Below are 23,257 nucleotides of genomic sequence, written 5' to 3'. Positions count from 1 at the left end.
GGTTAGAAGCAGAAGCTTCTATTGTTGCTACTTCAATAAGAGTTTCTATCTTGATGTGGCCTTTGACTTCATCAAATACTTTTCTTTCTTCAATGTGAGTTGATCATTTTTCTCTCCTTTAATAAAATACTGTGGCAAAATACATTCATAGATCTTTAATTATTAAAATGTTTTGGAATGTTGTTCATTATGTACTTTTTTCACATTTTTATATAAAATTTGGTCATGCCTTGCTTAGAATTTTTATGCCCCCATTCAGTAATGTAAGAGTGGCCTCTGATTTTCGTTTCTTATACTGTCTTTGTTTGGTTTTATAATATAGTTATCCTAGCTTCATAAATAACTTTGGGAGCATTTCTTCTTCTTCTAGTCTCTGAAATAACGTGGAATGCTTTGTTCCTTGAACATTTGTTACAACTTTCTGGTACAACCATTTGGGCTTGAAATTTTATTTGAAGGATAATTTTTAACTGTTGGCTTATTTTTTTAATGGTAATAAGTTTATGAAGGTTTTTTATGTTTTCTTGAGTCAGTTTGGTAAGTTCTGTCTTTTTAGTCAATTTCCCGTTTCATCTAAATTTTGAAATGTACAAGCATAATGTTATTTACTTAATCTCTTTTTTCTATTAATGTCGGCTTTTTCTGTAGTTATGTCCCCCATTTTCGTTCATGATATTTGTTATTTTTTCCTTCCTCAATTTTACCAGAGGTTTTTTTGTTTGTATTGTCTTTTCTTAGAACCATATTTTGGCTCTCTTGATTACCTAAATTTTATCTTATTATGTTATATCTTTCATATGCTTTTATCTTTACTACTCCTTTTGATTTTTTTTTCAATTTAATCTGTTTTAGTTTTTTTATAATTTCTTAAGTTGTCTGCTTAGGTTATTGATTTTCAGACTTTTTTCATTTCTAATAAAAACTTTTAAACTCAAAATTTCTCTGTAAAATACCATTTTGCCTATTTAGTCTCTGCTTGTATTATAAAATGTTATCTTTCTCTCTCCCCCTATGTGAACATACAGCATTTAATTTATTGATTGTATTTGAGTCCTTTAATTCCTCAATAGTAATATTATTATTATTTTGGTTTATCCATTTCTTAAATTCTGAAAGTACAGTAAAATCTTCAAATAAATTTTCTTTTCAAGTGGCTTTTTTTTTTTTAATTTCTGGGAGCTCTGGTTTTATATATTTCACATTATGTTGTTCATTCATAAAATTCAATGAACAGTAATACTCTTGGATTGAGTATTTTGTCATTATGGAATGCCCCTCTTAGTCTTGGCTAATATTTTTAATCTTGTATTCTACTTTGGTATTTAAATTGTCATATTAAAAAATTGTATTTGTTATTTTTTGTTGACTTTTTAAAGAGATTTATTTACTTATTTTAGAGGGGGGGAATGTGGGGGAAGGGCAGAAGGAGAGAGAATTCCAAGCAGACTCCATGCTGAGCACAGAGCCCGATGGGGGGGCTCAATTTCATGACCCTGAGATCAGAACCTGATCCTAAACCAAGAGTCGGGCACTTACCATCTGCACCACCCAGGTGCACCTCTTTGTTGATCTTTTTATAAAAAACCTTTTTATCACATTAAAAAAATCTATGTTGTAAACAAGATATAACTCAATTTTAACCCCAGTGTGATTGCTGTTATCTTTTAACCACTTGTGGAATTCAGCCCATTAACGTTTGTTGTCATAACTGAAATAAGTGACTTTATTCTTTCTATGGTATTTTTATTTTCTATTTATATTATGTTTCCCTCTTTTCCTTTTGATTGGTTTAGTTTGGTTTGACTGACTTCTTAACTTTCTCTTTATTCTTTTTTTATTCCTTGTGATTTTGAGAATTCTACTAAGGTTTTTGTTTCTGTTAGAAATTACCTTCTCATTCCATACACTAAACTTAACATTCTGCCCAAACATACATATGCACACATCTGCATACTTCTCCTGTGTACCCCTTCTTTAGTTTCTGACTCTGAGGTTTTGCTCACAGTGTTTTCACTTCTGGACCATTACTAGATTTTTCCTTCTAAATATAGCAGGGAGGTGTTTCAGGAAAACTTAATATTACAAATCCCTGCTTACATTATTTATCATCATCTATGTAGATTTAAATATATGTGTATGTATGTGCACATGTTTGAGCACACATGTACACATGTACATCATGTACATGTGCACGCGCACACATATGGAGAGAGAGAGTGAACATCAGTGCTCACCGCCGCTGGCTCCTCTAGTCTTTGATTTCCCTTACGTGAATCACTTGTTTTTTTGGTTATGTTCATTCTCAAGTATTGTCCTCAGAGCATGTATATGGGAAGTTTGCTTTTTGAAGCCTCGCATGTTGAAAATGTTTTCTTTTGCCCTGACAGCTGAATAATATTTTGTCTGGGCATAAGGTTCTTGGATCATTTTTCTTAATAGTCTGTACATTGTTCCACTGTCTTCTACATTCCAGAGGTGTAGATGAGAATTCCTCAGCTAGTCTGAATCTCTTGCCTTTGCAAGTAACTTATTCTTTCTGTCTGGAAGCTTGTATAATTTTCTGTTTACGCTTGAAATTCAAGTATTTCCTGGATTCACTTCCTGGACTTAATGAGAGTTTTAATCTGCAAGCTTAAATCTTGCTTCAGCTCAGTATATTTTTAAAAAAATCTAGTACTGTATTCATTTAATTATAGCATCTCTTTCATCTTTTTTTGGGTGTGTGTATATTTTTAATTTTTCCTTTTCTCTTAAAAAAAAAAAAATCCCTTCTGGAATTCCAGTTATTCTCATGTTACGTTGCTGGATCTGCTCTCCACGCCTCTTTGTTCTCTCATCATTTCTCTCTTCATGTTTGCTCTGGGAAGTATGATATGTTGTTCACTTGGTCTTCCAGATCATTAATTTGAATTTCAGCAGTGCCAATGATTTTTTTAGTTCTGCAGAAACTTTTAAATTGAAAATTGAAAATCAGTGGTTCTCATTCAGAAAGTCTTTCTCGCCTCCTTCTGAGCTCTCACTGCTTCTCTTAGTGATGCTCAGTTCCTGTGGTTTCACCATCCTCTCTTCAGAGAGACCTGCCTCCTATACATGTTCTCTTGGACCTGCTCTCACACGAACTGGACCCCTAACTTAGATATTGTTTTGGTTCTCCCTGCTTATTGATCGCTGTTCTTTCGACTTGCACCTAGGATGTTATAGTCTCTTCGGCATTAACAGATCTGAGAGCAGTGAAGGCCTAGCAGTTTCTGCCCTGGCAGTCTGGCTCCAGAGAACAAACAGCCAGTGGCCCCTTCTCCCTGGGGACAACACTCCTCCCTGGCTGCCCATCTGTGAAACAGCTCAGCCTGCTAGTGTCGCTCCAGTCTTTCGCAGTCCCCTACCTGCAATTGTAATCCTACAAAGTACATCCTCCATCCCCAGTGGGCTGGTAGGTCAGCTTGCCTGATGATGAAGAGTTATTCTGGGAGTTGCAAGCTGCTCACAAACACCTCAGGGAATGACAGAAAACTGGTCTTAATAGAGGCCTCAGGGGGGAGGCAAACCTTTTGTTCTGCTACTGGTAGCTTGTCTGTACTCACTAAGATAAAATCCTGTGCTCTCTCTGTCCTGGAGATTTCTGGAGAACCTGTGGCCTCAAGTGTACTCTCTGCATTTTGCCAATTCTGCTGCTTTTACACATTTATATTGCCCAGGAGTTGATTTAAAGAGATCCGCATGAAATGGACCCTCATAGTGTTTGAGTAATCCTGATGCGGGATGAAGTTGCCCTAGGCATCTGCACCTGTAAATTCCCTGCCTCCTGGGCTCAGTCATTTTCCCTCAAAGCAGGCTCTCTGGCCCCCCATTCTAACTTGCTGTGAGGACTGAGCCATCCCTCTCCGTGCCCTCTTGGGGTGGGGGGAATCTACTTGGAATAACTTAGTTGTACTATAAAATGTTGAGTTAACTATTGACCATTACCAACCACAACCAGTGCTCGGTAGTTTAACATAATAATCATGTATTTGGCTCAGGGGTAGCTCATTTAGGCTGTGGTCTGCTGGGTGAGTCTTCTAGTCTTAGCTGAACTCACTGCGTCAGGTCTTGACTGCCTGGGAGGGGATGTGGGATCCAGGTTGGGCTTGGTGGTCATTGCTCTGCTCCACCTATCTCTTCTCCTCCTCCTCCCACCATTGGGCTGGCCCTACCTGATTTTCTCAAGGCTGTGCCAGAGGTGCAAGAGAGCAAGCAGAAACTCAGAATGCCTCTTGACGCTTAGACTTGAACCCAGAATGCTGTCCTCCTGCCTTACATTTTTGGCCAAATCCAGTCATGTGACAGAATCCAAAATATAGAGGTAGGAAGGGAGATCATGTCCACAGTGTGGGGGTGGGAGGGGGTAGGGCAGCATGGCAAATTACACGGCAAGAGATGCAGATATGTGGAGGGTCAAAGACTTGCAGCATGAACTCAACCTGCCTCTGCTATTAAGAACTAGAATGTAGTATTTTCAAGTTAGAATGCTGCCGCAAAAGAGAAAGCCGTGAGTTTAGCTTGGAGGTAGCGGGGAGGTGCCATTGCAACCGGACCATCTGGATGACTTGGAGTTTGCCAAGTAGACAAGAATGAGTGGAAGGAACAATAAGCATTTAAGACAGAAGGAACAGTCAGAACAGAGGCATAGAATTCTGCAAATGAATGGGGCATTTGGAGAGTGAAGGGTTGTTCTGTGTAGTCGGATCATTAGAAATAATCTGTCTACACCATCTTCTGTTCCATAGCATTGTTCTTTGCAGTGAGCTCTCAGAGCTTCCAAAAAGTTGGAATTCCAGGCATCGTGCCAGGAGGAATTAGCCTATTTTGTATTCTTCAGGATATGCTATACAGGTGACTACCTTCTTTATGCCTCAAAAAGAAAAAAAATGTATCTTAAGTAAGGTGAAGGATTTAGCACATGTGTATTGCATTTCTATTGGTGCTAACATTCCCTCAGTATATCTGTTTGGCTTAGCTCAGCTCAGTGTGCTCTGCCATCTACACAATCTGAAAAAAATCAGTAATGATCCATAACATTTGTTTGATTTCAGAAGAAATTTAGGTCTCACAAAATGTCACCTCTGTGAAGCCTCTCTGGCTTGTTACTTCCTCCCCTTTCCTCCCACCACGTTATATCCGATTCCCCTGCTAAAGGTTTTCACTCATCTCTCTACCTCCTTTAGAACATTATTGTTAGTATGTGATTTTAGATGCGATTGATCAAGCTATGTCTCCCCCAGTTTAACTGTCAACTTCTATGCGAGCAGAGGACCAAGTCTCTGGCATACCACTGGTTCCCCAGGGCATCACCTGGTGCCAGAATCATAGTAACTAAATACTAAATATTTGAGTGGGTGAGTGAATCAGTGTGAGTGATTGAAGGAGATGCACCTTGACTCTATGAGATAGGTTTATCTTTAAAACTGTGTGAGCCTCCTAGGTTTATCATTTACCTGATGAGTGATAAACCACAGGCGAGGTGGACAAACCATATTCATTTGTTAGTGCTGCCGTTTACTCTCTATTCATTGTGGCTGAATGTAGACTCAGTACTGGAGACAGAGCTGAGCAGGGCTGATTTTGCTCTGAAGGAGTAGCTAGAGTTAATGGGAGAGCTAGGGAAGCCAATGGGCAGAGACAGTTACTATGGTCATTGTTAGGACTATGTCCAGATTGAAGCTTAGAGAAGAGGCTTTGGACTCAGCTTGCCCTTCACTGGGGCCTCATGAAAAGGGATGATCTGAGCTGAGTCATGAAGGCTAACTAGCAAATACATAACAGTGAAGAACATTCTAGGCAGAATGAAGCAAAGATGCACAGGGAAGTGAGAAATCAAGGCCTGCTATGGGAAACTTCAAATAATTCAGTTTTGTGGAATGGAGAAAAGCACGGGTGGGAACAGCAAGATAGTAGTCTGGTGGTCGGCATAGTCATATCACTAAGGGTGTTTTAAGCCCTGCTAAGGATTGGATTTTTTCCTGAAGGCAATGAGGAACAATTGAAAAGTTTTAATCAGGGATTGATAGCATCAGATTTCATTTTCTAAGGTTTGCTATCGATAAAAGATAAGCATGGAAAGCAGTAGCACTATTGGGAAGATATGTAAAGGAGTTAATTATACAGCATTTTAAGGGCTGTGGTAGAAGGTATGTTGCATGTTCTAGAAGTTCAGAGGAGGAACATTTAGACCCAGAACTGAAGACTCAGCCTAGGCTGGAGAAGTATTTGAGTTATCCCGGGGGAAGAAGCTGGGAAGAATTTTCCAAACAAATAGGAGTAGGGCAAAGGCACAGAAATGTGCAAGAATTTTTTTTTTCCAGAAAATTGCAAATGATTTCTTTATTGCTGGAGTGTAGAATACTAAGGGTAAATGTATGAGAAATAAAGCTGGAGAGGAAAGTACCTTCCAGCATTCCAGTCTTCCTCCAATTAAGTATTGCTTTAGACTAGAGCGACTGTATATATACCAGGTACTTTTTCAATTTCTTTTTACCTTTTTTATTATAGAGAATTTTGAACATGCACAAAACAGAGTAGATCATGAACACCCATTTACCCATCACTCATCCCCGTAACCACCAACCCATGGCCAGGTATAAGTGGAGACTTTGGATCTGAACAGGGATGTGTAATTACTTACTTTGGCTTATTCTACTTCTTTAACACTACTGCAGATATCTGGGTAGGTATTTGGCAAAATATAAAGGAAGCCTGACTCATATTATTGGTTCTACCTTTGTCCCATTTACTTAGGTCTCTCTGCTCCCTGGTGTGCAAATGGACATACTCTGCAGAGAAAGGCTGGGATGACAGTTTCTGGAAGATGATCGGATTGGAAGATTTTGTTGCAGATAATTACAGCAAAATAGGTAAAAAGCAAACAAAATGAAAACATCTGGAGAGTAATTATGTGTATGTATATATAAGGATATTGTCTTTTTGTTTTTGTTTTTTTTATGAATTGAAATGCAAGGGGTGCCTGGGTGGCTCAGTGGTTAAGTGAATGACTTTGGCTCAGGTCATGATCTTGGGGTCCTGAGATCAGCCCTGAGTCAGGCTCCCTGCTCCCTCTGCCCTTCCTCCTGCTTGTGCACTCTCTCTCAAATAAATAAGTAAAATATTAAAAAAAAAAAAAAAAAAAAGAGGGGCACCTGGGTGGCTCAGTCAGTTAGGCGTCTGCCTTCGGATCGGGTCTTGAGCTCAGGGTCCTGGGATTGAGCCCTGCGTCCTTCTGGGCTCCCTGCTCAGCAGGGAGTCTACTTCTCTTTCAGTCCCTCTCTCTGCTTGTACTCTCTCTCTCTCAAATAAATAAATAAAATTAAAAAAAGAAAAGAAATGCAGAAACTCTGCCCTGTTTTTCTAAGAGAAATGAGTCCGTTGTGATGGGTAGACCATGACTAGTAGGCCCTTGTTTTGGGTCTCATACGAACTGAGTAGAGATACAGGCTGTGGAAGTCTGCAATGAAATATAGAATTGTAGACGTTGAGCTAGATTGAGGGAGACATTCGCATAGAGTAGCTGGGAATAGAATAATCAAGGGGGTGTGTATAGATTGTTTCCAGTCAGTATTAGAAGATGCTTTGTGAATTACGTTCAAGGAACCAGACAAGGCCATGAACAGAAAGAAAAACAATTGAGATAAAAATGAGAAGAAACAGGAATAAGACAGAAACTACAGCTTGAGCCAGTGGTTCCTGACTAAGGCCATAGAGTCCCAGACTTCCAGTTTTATGTGACCAGGTAATAAAGGTGTGGGTGACTGGTAGGGTTTTACTTGGTGAAAGAATTGAGATGCTAGGTACGTTTATATAACAATAGCTGGCATTTGAAAGTTTAAGGTTTGCATGTTCATTTCACAGGAAGTTGTTTATTTCCTGTAGTTACTACTTGCAGTTGTAGTAAGTTGTCATCAGGTAGGCAATTACCCCTAATTAAATAGAAATCCTTTTGTACTGTTTAGTGTTTAGGCTAAGACGTTGTAACAATAAAAGTGAAAAGTACAGTGGGTTAATAAACAAGATGGAAGGTAATTCCCTTTTTTATGTAATAGAATAGAGGGAAGTGACTATCAGGCCAGCTCTGATATTGTCACAACATGGCCTCCAACCTTGGGTCCAAGTTAGTTACTCCAGTTCTCATCAGTTCCCAGTCAGTGAGTGGGAGGAATGAAAAGGACCAGAGGAATCCATCTGCATTCTTCTGGAGAGACCATAACATGGACATGAGCCACGTCATTTCTGATCGCATCCCATTAACCAGCATATGTTCCTAAGGCTCCACAAGGCTGCAAGGGTAGCTGAAGAACGTGGCCATGGGCTGGGCAGCCATGTGTCCATGCACGTGGCCAGCTAAAACTTGAGAGTTGTGCTGTTAAATATTGGCGAAAAACTGTTGTCTGCTACATCTTGTGACTGCCCGTGATAACTGAGTCATGTGGTAGGTCATTTCAGTTTCATCTTTCTCTGGGGGAGTCCTCATGACCCATCTATTAAAGGGCAAGAGTTTCAGGATAGAAACATGAAAGATTCAAGTAGCACCTATCCTACTGTGTTGCGGATAGCCTCACTTGGTTGTCTGTAGTCTGTTCAACTACTAATTGCTAAGTCTGGGGAAAAGAACAGTCAGAGTAGTATGCAGCAAGAGCCATTCTGGAATTTCTGTGGCTCCATGGAAATCATGTCTGGATCTGAGCTGGTAGAGAAGGGGAGGGGCTTGGGGCCATGGAAGAGAAGAAAAAAGCAAAGCAGCAGTCATTCGTCATCAGCTATATTCTGAGTCCTTTGGTAGGTGATTTATGTGCATTATCTCATGTGGCTTTCACAAACCTGTTGGTGTAATAGCTATTCCCATTTTATGGATGGGAAAACCGGGATTCAGTTCCTTGTCCACTATTAAGTTGTCAAGTCAGTATTAGAACTAGGGTCTCTAACTGCGCACTTTCCTGCGAAAGCACACTGACTATCGGGATATACAAGACTGAGAGAGCTGGTGTGGCTGTGTGGTTGGCCTCCAGTGGGATTACGCAGTGGTCCAGGATTTAGCTCCCAAGGTCAGTATCTGCCAGACTGGAACAAGTGGGCATACCTGAACATAAGAAAGGCGTGATGGGGTCTCAGTGGATAAGTGGAGTATAACTTCACAGGGTGTAAAAAGGTGTTAATACCCTAAGTCATATGATGGTTAGCTTTAAAATTCTGGGTCTTCCAGCCATTTGGAGGCAGCTGCTTGGACAGCAACTGGGGAATAGGGTCGGTCTTTCATTCTGGGGGCTGAGTGAGCTGGCTAGAGGCTGGCATGTTGGGACTCCTGCCATCCCAGCTGGGTTTTCAGACAGGGCTTCCTGTTCATGAGCAGGCATGAGCAGCCACACAAGAAGCCGATGCTAAACCAAAAGCTTCTGGAGGGCAGGGATCAGTGTACCTTACCCCTGAGTATCTCAGCACAGGCGATGTTGATAAATATCTGCTGGCGGAATGTGTGAGACACAGACACAGTTGCTGGAATGGAGACAGATGGCAAGAGTGAAGAGACAACTGTGGCTAAGGGATGTCCTGGGTGTCTTAGTCCACTAACGCTGTTGTAGCAAAACACCATAGACTGAGTGATTTACAACAATGGAAATTTGTTTCTCATAGTTCTGGAGGCGGGGAAGTCCAAGATCAAAGTGCCAACAAGGTGAGTTTAGTTCTGAGGCCTCTTTTCTTGGCTGTTGCAGCTGCCTCTTACCGTGTGCTCCCATGACCTCTTTTTTGTACATGTGCAGAGAGTGCACACCAGAGAGTGCTCACTAGTGTCACTTCCTCTAAGGGCACAAATCCTATTGGCTCAGAGCCCCACCCTTTTTCTAAAGATTTATTTATTTATTTTAGAGAGAGAGAGAGTGCAAGTGGGGGAGGGGGAAGAGAGAGAGAGAGAGAGAGAGAGAGAGACTGACTCTCATACAGACTCCCCACTGAGTGCAGAGCCCAACACAGGGCTTGATCTCACGTGAGATCATGACCTAAGCTGAAATCAAGAGTCAGACACTCACCTGACTAAGCCACCCAGGCACCCCAGGGCCCTACCCTTTTGACCTCATTTAACCTTAAATACCTCCTTACACACCCTATCTCCAAATATAGTCATGTTGGGGATTAGGGCTTCAACGTATTAATTTTGGGGACACAATTCAGCCCATAGCACCAGGGTATTAGTGCATGGTCATTAGAGCTAAAGCAGAGCCATCAAGTCCTGAGTCCCCAAGCTGCTGTTCTGGAGGCACCCCATGAGCTTGCTGCCTTGATGGAGAACCATCAGGACTGAGTGCCAAGGGAAGGTTTTTTTGTCTTGTAATTGAGGGGTATAGGCAAGATGGGTCTAAAACACTGAACTGGGAACTAGAGTGGTTCTAGTTTTGGCACTAATGGTGTGAACTTAGACCGAGTCTCGTCATGTTTCCATATAGTCTTACCTGTGAAGGCATAATTAATGGTAGCAATGAAAACTAATAGCTTACTGCTTCTCGGACATGATACTATTGCATCTTAACCATTATCTTTGTAAATTTTTAAAACTGTGTAATGGAGTTATTTTTATTTATCCACTTCTATAGGTGAAGAACCTGAGGGTCAGGAAAGGGAAAAGTGTTTAAACGATGGTTGGACAGTTTGCAAATGGTAGAGGCAGAATATAGACCCATGTTTGGATGATTCCAAATCCTGCTCTAACCCTTTTGCCATATTGACTTCCAATTAATAATATTCATTGTGTGCCTGTGAATGGTAGGCAACGTAAATACTAACCCTGCTTCCTCTTTTATATTTCAAGCACATTTCTCTGTGCTTTCCCAGACCTTGTTGCATGTAATTCCCACAATCCGTGACAAAAGTAATGTTACCTTGTTTGCAGATGAAAATTTGATGAATAATCTCATCTAACCCCATGCAGAAGTAATAAATGCTAAGTCAGGATTGAAACCTTCCCAATGGGAGGCCCTGGAAGGAGCTAATATCTTATTGGAACACAAATTTCAACTTCAATTACTTGTGCCCCCCCCCCCCCGAATTTGGTTGTTCCTTCTGAGTGTTCTCATGGTATATTGACCATATCTTAGTATAGTATACATTGATTACCTGTACGTGTCTTGATTCTGTACTAGACTGTGAGCTCCTTGACATCAGGATTTTCACTAATTTACCTTTTTTTTTTTAAAAAAGATTTTATTTATTTATTCATGAGAGACAGAGAGAGAGAGAGAGGCAGAGGGAGAAGCAGGCTCCCAAGGAGCAGGAAGCCCGATGCGGGACTCGATCCCAGGACCCTGAGATCATGACCTGAGCCGAAGGCAGACGCTTAACCATCTGAGCCACCCAGGCGCCCTTCACTAATTTACCTTTGTGTCCTCAGTCCCGGCATAGGGGATGGTACACTTTAGTAGCTCAAATACTATGTGATTAGTAAGTGAATAAATTGACTTGAGATGGCTGGTCCTAGTCGGTTGGCACTTTTTGCTTTTAAAAGCTATAATGATATTTACTGATTTTAGTAGTATCTTTGGTGACTTGGGTCCAACTTCAACTCTGATTTTTTTATTTTAACATTTGGTGCTCCCCCCACCCCTGACACAAAACCCATGTTTAATTATTATATTAGGTTTGCTAATAGAGCAATACCTACAGGAAATATTTGTTAAAAATCCATAATGTTAATCTAGCAGAAAATTTCCAGAGTAACTTTATTAGATTTAGCCTGTTAAGTTAATGGATTTTTAATGGATGTCCTAAGGAGACATATCATTAACCAGAATATTGCCATACATGAATTAAAACTTACCCATTCATCAAAATTAATTGTGATATTTCCTTTGATTTTCATTTCTGGTGACTTGAACTTGTAGTTTCAGTCTAATCTAAAAGTGGAAGATAGTAAAGAGGTTGTTAACTCTCAGTTGTGACTTTCAGAGATTGCTCTGGAAGATACCTCCAGAGATTCTTCAGTAATTTTTGTAACTATGAGCAATGAATCTCAGAAGCTTCCTTGTGAAGTGTTAAATATTTCCAGTGGACTCATTGCCCGTCAAGATGTGGGCAATAAAGTGCAAAACCTTTTAACAGATTTGAGCAGAGCTTCGTGGATTTGAGCATTAATGCAATTACCATAATTCGCTCCATGTGGAGCTTTTAGCCAAGTCTTTACCAGCCTTCCTGGGCTCATGCAGTAAATAAATGCTTTCCCCGAAAACTGAACACCTCAGCAACTGATGGTCTTACTGAGGGATATTTATGAAATAAATTATTGATGGAGTGTAAGTTAAGGATCAAATGCAATATTTATATGGTGCATTTGAAGGACAGGGGAAGAAATTTACAATGTTTTGAGTAACTTACATGCAAATTTTCAAAGCTAAAATGTTATCACCTAATGCCTTCTTTCAAGGAGGTATTTGGATGGTTTGATTGGGGAACATTATACAAAGTAAGGATGAAAAATAGTTTTGTGACTCAAAAGAATACAGTAGACATTTCTTCACAATTGAAACTATACTAACGAAACTGTTTAATGTTCAGAGTTGATGGGAAACACTTAAACCTGGTGTCTTGCAGGGATTCATCTACCCATAGTCCAATAAAATAATCTGTGCCAATAAATGTTGACCTTCAGTTCCATGTGAATCATCCACAGGTCACCCATCTAATCCTACATATCTATCAAAAGCAAACAGGAAGGAAGAGAGCAGCGGGGAGAAAGGACCCTTAGGAAGATAAGCAGCATCCCACCTGCTCTCATCCATTGTCCAGGCTGTCTTTCAGCACGTCCCAGTTGCCCTTTTACTTCCTGAGAAGAGTGCTTCCATGTGTTACTGGGGCAGACCACTTCATGGAAACTCGTGTGCACAACGTGGCTGTATTATAGACTGCTTATTTGCATTACAGAAAGGGCTTTGTTATGTACAAGGGTGCAGTGTGCTAGCCTCCAGATCATGCATTATGTGGAGTCAGGAAAACCAGGCAAAAAAGAGACTTACAAGCTTAGGTAGAAGGAGTTACTAACTTAAGTGACAGGCAAAGTTGAAGATATGCACGTGCGAAGGAAGACCGTTCCCTAAAGGGAGGAAGGCTACATTTTTGAACTTCTTTTCTCTCCCTCTGGGAGACTGTGTTTTAGGCACAGGGCACTGGCTACTATCTGGCACATAATAGATACTGACAAAATACTTGGTGAATGAGTGAATATATGTTTGAATGGAGGAGTTGATAAACAATTCCTTTTTTGGCCTCAATTGTCCAAAATACTTACGCACTCTCCATAAATTGTTTTGAATTATGTGACATTACTAGGTGACAGACAGTGATTTCATTTCATAATTTCAGTATTCACAGTTCTTTTTTCATGAATTTATTTGCCACTTAAGAAAAGACTCTGTGGAAGACATACCACAGCCCTGAGTGATAGTTGCAACCCAGCCTCATTCCTATAGCATTTCTCTCTGAGACTTCTGCATGACAGGGAATATTTCAAACTCCTTCACAGAAAACAAACAAAAAACAAGCAAACTTATTTTAAGATTAGGACTACCACTTTTCCATAGGGTCAGGTAACCCTGCAGTTAACTAAAGCTGCATTTGAGATATTGTTGTCATGTAGGCTTCACACTGGAGGTAAAGGATCATGACTCATCACAAGTATGTGTTGAGGACATTGATGGCCCAGTATTCACCACTGGTCTGCTCTAAAGTCAAACAATAGAGCACAGTTCCCAGAGCCAGCTGGAGCAAAGTGCAGTACTGAATTAAAGAGCACGGTGGGAAAATCCTACCTCTTTTCTGAATGTGGCTAGACCCTGGGACCTGCATGACACTGACCTAATCCATTCATTGGAAGGCCAAGGAGCTCACACAAAGAGATGAGACCTGGCTGGGCTTGCTTCGGCATTTGATCTGCTTAATTCACAAATTGAAAGAGCCCACTGGGCTGGGTCTAGGTGGTTCAAGAAGAGAGACCCATGCCAAGCCTGCACTGACTCCATGTAAAGGCAGTGGCACTCCTTCCTTGTGAACATGGCCCCAGGGAGGTTGGTTTTCTCCAAGTCTCATGGATTAGCTAAGCGATCTTCTTCGCATGGATGGAATATATAAGAGTATACAAGCATGAGATGAGAGTGTTCATATGAATGCTACTGCATCCTGAGGGAGAGAAGAGGAAATCCCCTTGTGGAAACATGACGAAGGGGTTTCTACCAGTGATAGGCATCATGGCCGATGTTGGGAGCCTGAATCCAGGGATATCATATCATCCATGCTTGTGGGTATTATAAGAATCCTTTTATGGCTATTAATACTCAATGATCTGAATTGTCCCAATAGAACCAGATATGTTTGCAAGGATTTATCCATTCATTCCTTAGCATTTGAGACTTTTCATTTAGAATTTTGCTGAACTGCTGCTCCATCTTGGTATCATGAGATTTTCATGCTTTTTTTAGTAATATGTTTTGGGAGGTCTGGGGAAATCTTTGGCCACAGGTAATCCCAGCATTTCCACACCACTGTCTCCCATGTCCTGGGGGAGGCCATCCCTATGGGTGCCCCGGACTAGGCTTTGTCTTTGCCCTTCACCCTGAGTCTTTGGTCTTACCCCACTGTTTCTTATTACCCTTCTCATTCCTGTCCAAGTAATAGAATAAGGTCTTTTCAATGTCTGAGGCAAGTTCATATCCTCTGAATATTGTACTGTCTTATTTTATCTTTTAAAATAAAACTTCTGCCTAATGGAGAATGACCTAGAAGTCTTCATGTTAGTGATCCATCCAGTCATGCATCCATCCAAACAACCACACTACTGAGTGCTTCCTATGTGCCAGGTGCTGGACTAAGTACAGGAGGTGTAAAACTACTCATCATGGTCCATGCCCTTGGGCATCTCATGTCTAGGGGACAGAGGCAAATAAATCAATAATCTCAGTGTTTTTCTTGCTTTTCAATAAGTCTAGATATGTTCAAAATACTGTGGGCAAGCAGAGCAGAAAGTCACAGCTGGAGGTGGTATCAAGGAAGTCTTCTTATGAGATGGCATTTGAGATGTCTAAATAATATGAGTGGTAGTTTACCAGGCAAAAGTGGTAAATGATTTTTAAGGCAGAAAAAACAGCCCAGGCAAAGGGATGGAGGCACAGAAGACTATAGGTGTGCATGAATTTCTGGATGTGGCTTGAGCATAGTGGACCTATGGTGGGAAAGGAGAGGGGACTGGATTTAATTTCTTTTTTTAAAGATTTATTTATTTATTTGAGGGGAGGTGCAGAGGGAGAGAGAGTCCCAAGCAGACTCTGTGTGGGGTATGGAGTCCCACGTGGGGCTCTATCTCACGACCCTGAGATCATGACCTGAGCTGAACTCAAGAGTCAAACACTTAACCAACTGCGCCACCCAGGCACCCCAAAGGGACTGGGTTTAATTTCTAATGGGGCTTCTATCCTTCCTTAATGAATCACCAGTGGGAGACTCAAAAAGATTTTCTCCATGCCTCTCAAGAGATGGTTCTAATGATTACTCCTGCCCATGCTGTAAATAAAATTGTGGGCAGTTTTAGAAGTTTTGTAGCTCCTATGAAGATGATTGTGTGTGTGTGTGTACGCACGCCCACCAGGTCTGTTTCTTTCCTCTAATCACATACAGTACCCATTACCTACCTCCCTACCATAAAGTTTTGTTGTGGAGCTGAAAGGAGATATCTGATAGCACAGGACAGTGTGGTTTACAAAGCCTGGAGACCTGTTAGTTGTTACCATTTTTAAATGTATCTTGGCATCACAAAGACAAGGATCTTTACTCTCTCAACATTTCTGTTCCCTGCCTGTTGGGCCTGAAAAAAGTACTTGTGCTCTCCCCACCCACCACCACCACTCTTAGATTCCCAGAAGTACTGTTTCAGTTGCTAACCCTTCCAGGAATAGCCCTGCAGAGCCAGGAGGGCAAGGGAGCAGTGATGACCACATCATGCTGTAAGGTAATGGCTTTCAGAAGGCTTGCTGTGTATAAGGTTTCATGGAACTGCTCTACCTTTCAGTATGGCATCTGGAAGATAATTTGAAGCCCCCCAAAAGTGAGATCAGCCGCCAACTTCTCTTACTGCTGGGCAGTCAGAGAATAGCAGAGCTGAAAGGGATCATAGAGATTTTGCTCTCCTGTCTTCATTTTATAGATGAAAACCCAAGATTCAGGATGGTAGGGTGAATTTCCTTGGTCTTGGAGCACTCTAGTGATAGAACTGAGACCAGAAACCAGGTCTCCTGACCCCCAGTCTGGTGGCTGTTCCAGTACTCTGTGCCACCTTTCCTTGTCTTACCTTTTTCAAAAAATTTTGATCATTTAACCAATCTTGTTACCGTCATTTGAAAGGGACTAAGCACCAGAAGAATGTCTCTGAGGGACGGGCTTACATATGTGAATTCACCCAATCCAGTGTCCACGTTTCAGCCTTGCAAGTGCAGGAATTGGACTTTGCCCAAGCAACCAGGGATCGTTGGATCTAGGAATATATCAGTCAAGCTCCTAAGCTACTAATGCAGTTCAACTAAAATAATTAAATACTATATTAGTTGTTGCCTATTTTAATGGCTGAGAATTGGTCATCCGTGTCAGGCCTGTGTTCGGATGGCTCTGTCATCTGCAAGCCACATACGCTCTGCCATATGTATTGTTGGATGAGGTACTTGATTTTCCTGAGCCTTAATTGGTATATTATGAGGATTAAAGTAAATAATGCAGGTAAAAGATCCTAGCACATAGTAAGTCTTCAAAAAAGGTCACTTCTTACTATCTTAATAACTGTTCATTCTTCTGAACTCAAATTCCTCCCTAGGTGATAGATCATGTCTGCCAAAGTCAGTACCCCATGAATAATGCCATATAATTACTGCCAACTTCTTCTGACTTTGGGGAATGCTTTTTTTTTTTTTCTTCTGAACTCTACCCTTGGGTTCACACAGCTTTTGTTCCAAGCAGCATATAATAAAATAATCAGACTTCTGCTTCGAAATCATAATCACATTCCAGTCTTACCTCCTTGAGAGCTTACATTGACCAGAATTATAGGTTTTCTTAAATTCTTCAGCACCATAACTGGCAATCTTTAGCTTTTTCTCATGAACAAAAGGGCACACATCCATAGGCAAATAAAAAATACAGGATACATAGGTGATAATTAGCTAAGAAACTCAGTGACTAATATTCCTACGGTGCTTTATGATTTTAAAAGAGTATTTCTTTTCATGCACTCTCACACTGATTTCCCGTCTGATTTGAAAAATGGTTTTTATTCCAGATTTACATTTGGGGAAACCAGAAGTTAGAAGTTTTTGAGTTAGAAAGACCTATAATTGAATCCCAGAATCACCACTTATTGACTCTATGACCTTGTGGAAATCACTAAGCCTCTCTGAGACTTGATTTCATCTATTAAACAGGTGTAGGAATACCTACCTTGCATGGTCTTCATGATGGAGTGGTGATGTATGTAAAGTGTCTGACTTTTGGTAAGACCCCAGTAAACAGTAACTACTAAATTAACTGACATGAGAAGATTTAATACTATGTAAAGTATCATAGTGATAAAGGGAGCTAATATTGGACTCCCCTAATGTCAAATTCTATGAGCAACCAAAAAAAGGCTTTTGGTAATTGTACCCACAGGAAGAAAAACTAAGAAGGTTGGGTTAATGGTTTGCAAAGATTGGATCATATTAACGATTTGGTTAAAAAAAAAAAAAAAGCAGCACTCTTATTTTCCTTCTTTGTTCTCACTCATTAACTTAATGCTAGGCATCATGCTACTTGTAGGAGAATAATGATGAACCAAAGCCGACAGGGTTCCTGCCTTCCTTGAGTTGTCAGTGTAGTAAAGAGTGCATTAGTCCATCAGTCACAGAATTAGTGCTGAGATAAATGGTACAAAGAATGGGTCAAGGGGGCCTAAAGAATGCGTAATAATGGGATATGGCCTTGTCAGGGAAACTAGGAAATGTTTGAGGAATGGATGTTTAGAGGAGGTTGATATGCAGTAACTCTGAAAAGAGGGCTGGGAACAGTGTTTCAGGTAGAGGGAACAGCATCTGCAGTAACTGTGGCAGGAGGAAGCATGGTGAAGGAAGACCACTGTGACTAGAGCTGAGAAACTTGGAACAGGTTGCAAGATGATGCTGAAATCATTATCTCAGAGAACTGGCTTCATTCAGACTGAGTGTGGTTGAGAGAAAATGGAAAATTTAAGGAAGTATTTTGATGGTCTCAGTCAGTGTTGTATATTCATGTTCAGCTGGGTATTCACAACTAAGAAAATAAGTTGCAGATGTGATCTTGGAGCCCCTGAGAGCAAGACTGAATTGCTGCTCAGATAAGTTACTGCTCCCAGCTTTCCAAAATTTTGACCCCTAAAAATGACCTGTGTGCTTCATGTTAATCACACAAGATATCTTGGTTGTGATTATTATGCATATAATTGTGAAAGAGGATGTCATTAGGAAGTCGTACAGGTTCACTACGAATGAGTTCTGCTAACCTAACCTCAGATGTTGTCTGTTCTTGAAATTGCTTTCTCAGGAGCACTCTCCTTCTTTAGATTGTTGGGCATAGTCGAAGCTCCAGTAGCACTCAGTGCTTACATCTTGTCCGTCTGCTCTTATATCCTCAACTAGACTGTTGGTGCTGTCTCCTCTGCCCAGCATCACCACTAAATAAAGGCTGGCTGGCTGGCTGGCTGGGGGAGATTGAGATCCAACACAGAACTCTTGATTTGCCCACACAACCCAGCTACCCAACATGTTCCTCTTGTTGTCTCCTCTATCTCCCATAAAAGGTACAGTAGCTCTCTCACTTGGTCAGGACGCAGACCCAGAAGTTATTCTTGATGCTTTTCTTTCTCTTTCACCTAGCATTCAGTTCGCCAGCAAGTCCTATCTTCTTGGCTCCAAAATGAACCCTGAATTAGGCCATTCCTACCCCTTTTCACTGTTACCATCCTAGTTCAAAGTACTTTCATCTCTTGCAGGGTTCATGTACCAGCCTCTTAATTGGTTTCCTTGATTATGTTCTTCCCTCTGATAATCCATTTGCTACTGTAGTCGGATTATTATTTTAATAATGTCAATCAGATGATGCTACTCTCATGGCCACATTCTTCCAGTGGCTTCCTATTACAATTAAAAAAAAAAACTAAATCCCTTGACATGCTCTTCAAATATGTGATAGCTCTCTCCTTCTACCCCCTTTCTTTTATTTCTTGCCACGCCCCCACGTATTTACTGTCCAACCACAGTGATGTTCTGTTTCTCAAACATTTCTGGTATGTGTAGCCTTTGCATTAACTTGGCTGTCTGTCTGCCTTGGCTTTTCTAAAAATATTGACACGGTTATCTCTTTCCCTTTGTTCATAGCTCAGTTTAAATGTCATTGGAGAAGAGCCTCCTCCGCCCCTGAGCTACCACTCCCTTCCCTGCTCCAGCAGTGTTGTGGCTCTCTTGTATTTTCTTCTTAGTACTTGTCACTATCTTACTGCCTTATTCTTGGATGTATTTATATGTTTATCGACAGAATAGCTGTTCATTAAATATTATTGAATAAATAAATGAGTTAGAGTTTGAGAACTGATAAAATGGCATAGAAGAAATGTATCTTGTGTGCTATACATTTTTGAGGAATTTCTAGCAGTTTTCTCCTAGTTAAAATAGAGGACTTTGGAATGAGTGATGCATTCAGAATGGATTCCCAAAGGGCTAAGAAACTACCTCAAAGACTGTGGGTAAAGAACTTCAACTCAACTCCTTGTGAGCCTCTGGTGACATGGCACGTGGCATTTACTGCATTTTAACTTGCCCTTGATAATATTTTCAATCAGCAACTTGGATTAACACATAGAGGACTTGCTGAATTAATATGTAAATGATACGAAGCAGGGAACCATAATTAATACATTAAATAACATAATCCAAAACTTTTTAAAGATTTTATTTATTTATTTGAGAGAGAGAGACCGCGAACATGAGCGGGGGTGGAGGGAGAAGCAGGCTCCCTGCTGAGCAGGTCCCTGCTCGATCCCAGGACCCTGAGATCATGACCTGAGCCAAAGGCAGGCACTTAACCGACTGAGCCACCCAGGTGCCCCTCAAAATTTTTTTTAAAGAATAACAGATTAGAAGGATAGGTTAAAATTAATGTGAATTTTTATCAGGGTATGTCTTTTCATTAAAAAATGCATGGAAGGAAAGGGTAAAAGATTTGAATATATATTATAAAATAAATAAAAAGTAAAATAAAAGGACAATATATCTTTTCTAACCAAGATATACAGATGGCCAACAGGTACCTGAAAAGATGCTCAGCGTCACTAATCTTCAGGGAAGTGCAAATCAAAGCTGCTATGAAAAATAAAAAATCACTATGAGATATGACCTTACATCTGTTAGATTGGCTGTTATCAAAAAGACAGGAAATAGTAAGTGCTGGTGAGGACGTGGAGGAAGAGGAGCCCTTGTGCACTATTGCTGGGAGTGCAAACTGGCGCAGCCGCTGTGGAAAACAGTAGGGAGGTTTCTCAAGAAGCTAGAAGTAGAATTACCAAATGATCCAGCAGTTCTACATCTGGGTGTTTATCTAAAGAAAACAAAAACAGTAATTCAAAAAGATACATGCCCCCCCCCCCCCAACCACCATTTCACTGCAGCATTATTTACAATAACCACGACTTGGAAGCAACCTTAATGTCCATCAGTGGAGGAATGGATAAAGACGATGTGGTGTGTGTGTGTGTGTGTGGACACAATGGAATATTATTCAGCCACAAAAGGAATGAAATCTTGCTGTGTGTGACAACATGGGTGGATCTTGAGGCCATTATGCACGGTGAAATAAGTCACTTATATGTGGAATCTTAAAAAAACAACAAAAAAAACAGCAAAGCAGCTCATAGATACAGAGAACAGATGGTGGTTGCCAGAGGCAGGGGTGGTGGGTGGGTGAAATGAGTGAAAGAGGTAAAAGGTACAAACTTCCAGTTATAACAAGTCAGTTCTGGGGATGTATGTACAGTATGGTGATTATAGTTAGTAATGCTGTATTGCATATGTAAAAGTTGCTATGAGAGTAAACCTTAAAAGTCCTCATCACACACAAAAAAATGTAGTAAGGTGATAGATTTTAACTAGACTTAATGTGATCATTTCACAATATATACAAATATCAAATCATTATGTTGTACATTTGAAACTAATATAATGTTATATGTCAGTTATACCTCAATTAAAAAAGATGAAAAACAAAAGTAGCTTCTCAGTGGTGTATATGTAATCTCAGTAGTAGCCTAGATTTCTTAGAGAATGCTTGATTGCCAAGGAGCAATGAACCAAGTACGTATTTGTTGAGTACTTATTATGTACCAGTTACTTCCATATGCTTTATAACTATTAACTTATTAATCTGCTGAACCAGTCTAGGTAGATACTCTTATACTTTACTGGTAAGGAAACTGAGGCACAGAGAGGTTAAGTAAGTTGCTGAGGTCACACAGTAAGTAATGGAGCCGGAGATAGTTCTTCTCTAGAGCCTACATCTCTGACCACAAGGCCGCAGAGCCTCCTGAGGCTGGGCTGCGTTAATATAGCTGCAGTGTTGGGACACCTGGGTGGCTCAGTCCATTAAGCGGCTGCCTTCGGCCCGGGTCATGATCCCAGAGTCCTGGGATCGAGTCCCACATCGGGCTCCTTGCTCAGCAGGGAGCCTGCTTCTCCCTCTGTCTCCCTCTGCTTGTGCTCTCTCTGTCAAATAAATAAAATCTTTAAAAAAAATATATATATATATAGCTGCAGTGTTCAGGTCAGGATTAGCAAGAGCCTCAGTTCTGGTCAGATTATATCTGAAATCCTCTGTCCCATTCCAGGCCTCACATTTATAAGGGCCGCTGACAAAAAAAAAAAAAAATAGTAATAATAATAATAAATAGTGTATCTGCAGGAGAATGACCAAGATAAAGAAGATAATTTAGATCTGGTGAATGTGGGAAATAAAACAGTTGACCAGTCTGGGGTTGTCTAACCTGATAAAATCACCTGCCCAAAGTCAAAAACATTAATAAATTATGGAGCTCGATTCTAATTCAGATCTGTGGCCCACCAAAGCCCCTCCTCATTGCTGACTCAAGGAGCTAACAAAAGATGCAAGCCCAACTCCAAAGTTCCTTCTTCCTTTGCTCTGAACTGGTGCAGGGAAAAGACGCCTGAGGATAGGGCTCTCAGAGGATTAGAGTTCTCTTGGCTTCTCTGAAATTCCAGGAGGAGAGTAAGTAGACAATATGACACTTGCAAAGCCACATGCTTCATTCACATTAGAATTCACAAGTCAGTTTGGATTTTTTCCCCTTTACTGAAATTATTAAGTTGAGACTTGCATCTGGACCCCAGGTGGACATCTGACCTCTTGCCATTATTACCGTCCACGAGAGGTCATTTAGTTCAGTGTTCTTGGAGAGCGGCCATTTCCAGTGGCTGCCCTCGTCTGCCGTATGCGGCCTATCCTAGCCATTGCCTCTCCTACTTAGCTTTTCTTGGGCATGCAGCCGGTAGGTGGTGACCTTGGTTTCCAGGGTGGCCCTTACCCCCGAATTCCTAGCTCCTCTGCGATGCCCTTCACCCCAGTCCTGTGGATTTTGATTGTGAGATACCCATGACCTTTTCTGTTTCCCGGCACATGTTAACCTTTCTGAGAATCCACATCAGAAGGCTGCTGTGGTCAGGTTGGCAGGTCACTGGTTGACTAATGGCCTCTTCAAGGTTTGCTGGCAGATCCTGCGTTGTTATGAACCCTATTGATCCCAGAAGTCAGCCTGCTGCACATACAGCCTCTGCGGGCATGAGAAGGTGGTGAGTCACGGCCCACCACCCCTACCAGCCATCTGTTCTCATGGCAAGGAGCACAAAGATGATCTCTTTGTGGTATCGTAAAACCTAGAAAGACATTAAAAATTCCGTTAAATTTTCATACGCTTTTAGCTGTTGAAATGTACAATCTATTAGGAGGGGAAAATAGCCTCTTGCAGTTTTTTTTCCCCATTGCTCTTACTTCAGAGGCTACTTAAGGGACCAGGTAATGATCTTACGATGTTTATTAATACTTCATGTTCTGCTTCCTCCCCCCGTTCTTTTCTACCAAAGACTATGCATCTGTCTTTAAATTGAAAGTACAGAAGCTGCCAGGGCATCTTTAAGATACAGAG

The 23,257-nt window shown here is 40.9% G+C and overlaps 1 protein-coding gene across 15 annotated transcripts in view; it reads left to right on the top strand.

Moving 5' to 3' along the window:
• Nucleotides 1–23,257, top strand: part of FGGY (FGGY carbohydrate kinase domain containing) — a 427,695-nt gene that overhangs the window by 134,354 nt on the left and 270,084 nt on the right. For all 15 annotated transcript variants that reach the window (XR_004302223.1, XM_032427727.1, XM_032427768.1 and 12 more), the window contains one exon: nucleotides 6,772–6,887. Coding sequence is in view for 14 of the 15 variants with exons in the window: in XM_032427727.1 (XP_032283618.1) it covers nucleotides 6,772–6,887 (116 nt within the window). In the remaining variant the exon portion in view is untranslated. The remainder of the gene's footprint in view (nucleotides 1–6,771; nucleotides 6,888–23,257) is intronic.

Source organism: Phoca vitulina, unplaced genomic scaffold (assembly GCF_004348235.1).
Source record: "Phoca vitulina isolate PV1807 unplaced genomic scaffold, GSC_HSeal_1.0 scaffold2, whole genome shotgun sequence".
NCBI lineage: Eukaryota > Metazoa > Chordata > Mammalia > Carnivora > Phocidae > Phoca > Phoca vitulina.
The sequence above is the reverse complement of the archived record's forward strand: the minus strand, read 5'-3'. Positions and strand labels throughout refer to the sequence as shown.